Genomic DNA, 7536 nt, shown 5'->3' with positions numbered 1-7536 from the left:
TGACTTATTCTTAGCACTACACTGTAGATGTACAATGTCAACAGTTGTATAATGAATGGACAAGAGATGATTGATTTCATGACAGTGGAATGTAAGTAGTTTATAACATTACCTGTAATAACACATCATTTTCCTTGGATCTAACATATACAAATTTCGGAATGAAATGAAAGTGCAAAAATTCATATATACAACTACTGGATAAGGTGCATCAACAAATAAAAAAAGGATCGAAGCGATATTTAGATTTTGAGACAAATAGAGACCAAAGCGACATTCAACCCACACCTTTAGATGGGTCGATTGAGGTTAACTTGTACATTGAAAGTGTAGCGAACGTTTTTACTGATCAGTTCATTACTAGATGCTAATGTTATACTTATTCACTAACATAGTATTTTATTGACCATGGTTCATTTTAGCTCACCTTAGCTGAAAGCTTAAGTGGGCTATTCTGATCACTCTTGTCCGGTGTCCATCTGTCTGTCCAAAAACCTTTAACATGTTTAACATGTTTGACTTCTTCTCCAGACCCATGACGCCAATTTCATTCAAAATTGGCGAAATAATTGGCACAACTCACTCTTGGGTAAAGGGGATTAAACCTTGTTCACGGGAATGTTCTCTGCAAAGGGAAGATAATCGATGGCTTTTACTAACATAAACGACGCAAGTTCAAGTGCAGAGAACTAGTCCACAAAAGGAATCCATTTGCAGACAATTATTTGGTGAACATGCCATACAGACATAAACATTTACTTCCATTCCGTCGGGTAAGGAATAAACAACTATAATCATGCGATTGTTTATCTACATGGTACACGAGACATAAAAATATAATTCAATATTATGGAGGATTATTGCCAAGACTTGTCCAGTTTACATGCAAACATATACTATGTACAGTAATTAAATTTTCAAATGGAATAAACCTGGATTTATTCAATAACATCTTTGATAACTTACAATATTTGAAGATCCAACTTGATGTTGGCCATTTTTTTTTTATTTATCAACTTTTGATTATTCAATGGTGTTGGTCTTCGTCTGTCGTCGTGCGTCATTCATTAACAATTTTACATTTTAACTACTTCCTGAAAACTACAATGCCAATTGTTATCATTTTTGCCTCAAACTGGACCAACCCGAAGAAAACAAGTCACAGAAAAAAATATGTTGTTTACTGTTTGTTCACAAATCCCAACATTTTTCTGTGATTTATATATGCTTCTATTTATTCTGGTACACATAATTATAATTATTATCATTAAGAAGAAAACAGGACACTGTCTTTTAAACTGATAAAACAGTTTTGTATCAGAATATTTGTAGATGAACTGTTGCATTGCTATGGAACTGTAAACAATATATCCTTTACCTAAAAACAAACACTAACAAGTTTTGTGTAAATTTGAACCTGAAGTTGATTTAATCTAACCAAGATCCTCATTAGATTCAGACTCCTATGATACAGAGTCATGTCACTACTTGAGGTTTCCATTACATGTACATCATCTAAAGACAGATTTGTCATATACTTTTTCTTAAATTGTCGAAAAACATGAATTACAGGAACACCCTGTATCACAACTGCCACAACAAGTATGTATTCTGGTACTTTGTACCAACTTTAACTCGCTCTCCGAAAGAAATGGCTTAAGAAGTTGCAATATTCGGCAATCAGTTGAAGTGAGGAAGTCTTTTACGTCCTGGTCAACATTCCGTAGTTGTTGATCATAATACATCAAAATGGCAAATTATTGTTCTCCATCGCTTCCCACTCGCCCCGTTCCCTGGACAAAGTATATCAAACACCTAGGAGGTCCATATATTATAACATTGTGACATGCATAAACATTTACACCCATTCCCAGTGCACTGATAGCAACAGTAATGCGCAAAACACTGCCCTTAGTCAATTTTTCAAGGGTTTTCTTTTTTTAATTTCCTGTTGTTTCAGAATGAAACATCTCTACCATGTTTTCAATGTTAGTAACATCTGATAGTTCAGACACTATGAAGTTGTACACACACCCAACATCTCTTATTGAGATGCAATAAAATAATGTCCGCGGGAACTCCTTTTTTAAATCACGAATTGAGTCCAAAATCCACAACAAAGATATTTCAATGTTCGGGTCCACTTTCTTCACAATGTACTTGATGTTTTCTTTATTTCCGGAAACTGTAATGTTCGTGTAGTCCTTCAGTCCCAAAACTTTTATCACTCTATTTTTAATTGTCTTTGTGCAAGTCATGTTTAGTGCAAATAATGATGCCTCGGGAAAGTACGATCGGATCTCTCCAACAAGCCGGAACCACTTTCGGAACACTTTATCCTCCTTATCTGCTTCTAAACCACCCCTAAATTTGATAATAAAGGTTATGAATAAGAACTTAAATTAAAACCATTTAAACGAGTTTTAAAAAAAATGTAACTACCGATATTCCTGCCACTTCTTTGAGAAAATGTGTTGAAGTACACCAAGTAACAGTTCTTAATGCTGTTCGATTTTTTTTACATGTTCTACATTCAAGACATCCAAGTATGTCTATAAAAATCAAACAAAATGTGAGAGTTTAGATAATTATAATTTAGGGGATTTACAATGCTGATTGTTGGTTGGGTAATATGATTACATATTTTGCATAAAGACCTAAAACACCTATGGAGCAAAATACTGTGTCAATGATGTGCTAACAACTTGTTTGTCAATAGATGTGAAAACAAAAAAGATAAATAATACCAATATATTGATTGAAAAAATAGGACTGACAGTATACAATATCTCATTTGAGTTATTAACTCATAGGTTGTTTAAAAAAGCTGTCATAAATGTAAAATACATGAATAGGAAGACATTATCATCTTAGAACTGTGTGGAATTAATCTACTACGATGTCGGTTACATTAAGTCTTTGTATTGTTGATCTCCATTGGCCGTCTCCAACTAATGACTCGGGAGATGCATGAATGATGACTACTTCTCCTGCCTCTATCAATTCATCGGTCTCCTTGTCTGTGCCTGGAGCATTCAAGAGTGAATGTTCTTATAAATTCTTAACATTTCCAACACAATATTTAAAGAATAAAATGATAACTATAAATGAACCAGCTCAACAGTGAACTTGGAATCAAATTTTGGCGGCGCAGTACAACATATAGCGTATAACACATTTCAAGCAATAATTTCTTATCTGTTGTTAACGGTCTACTGCTTGTCATAAGAATCTATAAGTGTTCTGCATATCCAGTGTGATTTAGATGAGCCTCAGTGAACTTCCATTTAAGACCGACGACGCGATCCAATTTCAATTGAATTATATAAAGATAAACGAATAAATATATGCATGCCTTTAAAAGCAGCAGTTACTAATCCTATGGAAGTTAATTTTCTGACTTGGTCTTACATAAGAGACACCAAAGGACAGCAGACAATTACTTTCCCGGAGCTATCATCACGGAGTAAAGCTCTCTTCACTGGTAAATACGCTTGAAATGGGAGCGATTTCCCAAAACCTGTTGGTAACACGGCGACACAGTCTTTTTTCTCAAACATGCAGTCCAAAATCATCCGCTGTTCATCCTTGAAACACTTAACACCAACTTGTTTCAAAACTTCTTCCACTACTTGTTCAATATCTGCCATTTTTGTTTATACGCCACGCTTCATTTGAAACGCGTTATCTGATTGGATCAAATTATGATGTAATATGCAAATACAAAGTTCACCAGAACATGACCTCTTAAGGGGAGTTATCAGATCCTATATATAATAATAATATAGGTCTGTACTTGAGTCAGATTGCTTGACAAATGTATTGAACACCTTTGTTGCACACATGTGAATGTGTAATTAAGTAGATCAACGTTTTTATTTGCATTGTTTAATAAAATCTATTTAACACTTTTAATACTTAGTTACATCACGTTAATTAAGAATTGAAGAGCACTTAAGAGTTGGCCGTGGTCAATATCAATGGATTTGGATTTGAGGCAAAATTATATTCATTCACCGAATCACCATTTAATTACATTGCTTGTATAAGTCATTAAATATTCCTCAGTGGGCTTGCTTATTGCAACAGTGTTTTGGAATGTAAGCTTACACATAAAAAGATAGTGCAATAATGAACAAAATGCATTGTTAATTAAACAATAGCGTAACTGGTAAATATATCTGTGTAGTTCTTATCATTTGACGCGAAAAGAAAATTTAAAAAAATGTTGCATAACATGAACTCCTAAGATTCGCACATTTGTATTATGAAGTCGAAACTGTAATGGTGCACTGTATTTTGGAGCATACTGTTGTCTCGAGAAATTTTACAAGATTCCATTCACTGGGGGGCAGGACTACACGCCCCAGACTTAAATCACACCTATATTCATTTCTCTTTGGAACCTTTTACTTTATTACCAAACATCTATCTAGTGATACGACGTATTATCATTGAGTTCACTGTACATAGTTGTTTTTTAACGTCACCATCATCACAATATTTTTGAACATTCAGTGATATTTCTACATTTTTACATGGGCCCTATGGCTTCCGAAATTGGGAAAAATAGTCGAAATTTATAAAAACAAAAAAAAGATTGTATATTCCAAACATCAACAATTGTGTCCACCTTGTAAAACACAGTTAATTAAATCATCGCACGTACTTATTCATGAAGCTGTACGACATGTCGTGCATTATTTCATCTATTTTAGCAAAAAATATTTGAATTTAAATTAGTGTTTACAAACCAACGTCATTCGACTATTTCAAATAACAGTCACTTGTTCAGTTCAGACGTTCAGATCATCAGTTGACTTATTTCTAGAATACGTGTGTACCTACTATATCTATCATTCAAATAATCTCCTTTCTCTTTTACTTGCAAATGCTTTCAGGCATGTGATTATAAGGGACAGCTAATAACTTGGAACATTAATTAATATGCTTTAAAGTCATTCTGCACAAAGATAGTACACGAACATCAGATCATACAGCTTTAATATGGCGAAAAGGGTAAAGCCCATCACACCCCTTCCCCTTACAGTGCTAGTAACACACATGATATGTATTTATACATGTACAAAAAAATCTTCATTTGGGGTTATTCAAAATATTTGGAAAGATTAGGATAAGCAAATAATAAAAATACGGGTAAAATGTAATTACTAAAACAGTAAACCGACATAATATGCTTTATAGTTTAAATTTATTCCTAATGCGGCGAAACTTGAACAAGTATCCTTTTTTGTCTGAGTCACTGGTATGGAACATACCTTTTTATTTGATTGTCTCATCGAACATCCTGCAATCAGTGTTGTGTGGACAAAGAAAATAAAAGTAAAACCGACAATGTAACCTAATCAGGACTAAGAACCCTTATTTCAAATTCATTGGAGGTTTAAAAAAATAAACTGCTTCGTTTGCAACTTCGGATACTTCCAAAACACACGTGTTCTCACACATTATTGTGTTAAATCGTGATTCAACGAAATTAAATATTTCTAAAACAACAATAATGACTGCTGTTATCATTTCATAATGTACATACATATATCGTATCAAATAATTCCATTGATGGCACAGGACTTGCATTTTTCCAGCCAAACACCTGTTCTTCCTCCAACTTGCCTTTCCATGATCAAGCTTTCGCACGACGCCGATCGCTTACAACGCATGTGCGGATTTTTGTGATTTCTTTTGATTTTACTGAGAAAACGAGACGTGTGGTAACTAAATATCCGAACATTAGTTTTAATACAACTAATTTAATACTTTGGTATTATAATATTCTTGCATAAAGATGCACACTGCAATATTTAAAAAAATATAAACGAAAACATAAGTATCAACATGCAGGTAGACTTCAGCTGACTTCCCATTGTGACGTCACTGTACCATCTTTTCGCAGAATTTTCACCAAAGCAAATTCCATGTATCGCCTTAGCATACCCGCGTGGCGAGTAAGACCGCACTTATTGTAAAATTGTATTAAGCTGTACGTATTACAAAGTTAGGTTACCTCTTTCTGGTTGAAAGGGGGTGTTCATTCCACTAAGGTACTTAATCTTACCACTTGTATATCCAGGGATACATGTTTGCACAACCTTCAATTTTGTATTCCTAAAGGGATCTATGAATTTTATCATTTATTGTAACCTTCATCATATCAAACTGGTAATATAAGCACATATATATGGTATGAAGCATTGCTAATAATCGATGATATGTTGATTACAACGAGAAAAATTACTACCAACATTAAAGATAAAACCATAAAACATACGCAGGTACATCCTATCAACATCTAGAATTGATTCTAAAATGTCAAACGGTTACGAAAAAGTAAATATTCGTATTTAATGATCTTTCAGCTCCACATGCAGACGGCCGGGATTCAAATCCTGGTCGCGATAGACCTAAGTCTAGAAAACATGTAGTACTAGTTCCTTCGGAATCAGGAGTGAATATCATGCCTCCTCGGAGATGACCCCCAAAACGGATGTCCCGTGACACAGTAGGCGTTGTATGCTAAAAAAATCTCCACTGCTCTTTGGCCGTAAGCGCCAAGCGTAGGTCGAAATTCAAAGCCCTTAATCGGTATCGGTGACGTCTCCATAAGGGTTAGAATAATCGAGAGGGACATTAAACAACATACAGGGGATGCTTACTCCTCCTAGGCACCTGACCCCACCTCTGGTGTGTCCAGGGGTCCGTGATTGCCCAACTATGTATTTTGTATTGCTTATAGGAGTTATGAGATTGATCACTGATCGTTATCTTCATCTTGCATACAATCAATCAATCAATCCAAAAGTATTACTTTTTTAAACACCACTCTGATTCCACGACATTAAAACAAAACATGCTGGAATAGTTCCTGAGCGACAATATATTCGTAGTCTTCATTCATCATGTATTTCAACAACATGTAGGAATTCCCACACGCACGAATTATGCTGCTTTGTTACATATCCAGCTTACATTTTTATATTCTTATTGTACAGAGTTTAACACCTTCCTTGCATCGTTTAACTCTAATTAAAGACTCACAATATGGAGTATAGTATTGCTAAAGTATGATATTAATATCAAACATATCACAGACAGAGATAATGTTGTAGCAGATATTCTATCAAGTTTGTCATGGGTATGTTTTGTTGTGGTTGTTTGTTTTGTTTTGTTGTTGTTGCTTTGATTGATGTATATTGCATATATGAGTTTTCATTGTCTTTCAAACTTTTTAAGGGGGAGGTGTTGCGTATAATACTATTTGCACTGAGTTACCCTGGAGTGATTTAGAGAAGTGATGTTTATTTGTCGTTGACACCTGTGACTGATATTGTTGTAGCTCATGTTATATTTAGAGAAGTGATGTTTATTTGTCGTTGACACCTGTGACTGATATTGTTCTAGCTCATGTTATATTTGGTAGAAAGATTCCGTTATGGCTGTATCACTGTCTTTTCAGATTGTTCTAGAAAAGTCATTCCTAGTACATAAACACTTAAATTTTCCTGATTGAAATGCTTT

The 7536-nt window shown here is 34.4% G+C and overlaps 1 protein-coding gene across 1 annotated transcript; it reads right to left on the bottom strand.

The window, feature by feature from the left end:
• Positions 1 to 1940: 1940 nt before the first annotated feature.
• Positions 1941 to 3650, bottom strand: LOC125667544 (uncharacterized). The gene is made up of 2 exons (XM_056147770.1): positions 3412 to 3650; positions 1941 to 2364 (listed from the first exon to the last, which is right to left on the bottom strand). Exons 1-2 carry the CDS (start codon positions 3648 to 3650, stop codon positions 1941 to 1943), a joined length of 663 nt encoding a protein of 220 aa, XP_056003745.1.
• Between the last annotated feature and the right edge of the window lie 3886 nt (positions 3651 to 7536).

This window comes from Ostrea edulis, chromosome 8, assembly GCF_947568905.1.
Source record: "Ostrea edulis chromosome 8, xbOstEdul1.1, whole genome shotgun sequence".
In the NCBI taxonomy this organism is placed as follows: Eukaryota; Metazoa; Mollusca; class Bivalvia; order Ostreida; family Ostreidae; genus Ostrea; species Ostrea edulis.
Note: the sequence above shows the minus strand (reverse complement) of the source record. Positions and strands in the feature narration are given on the sequence as shown.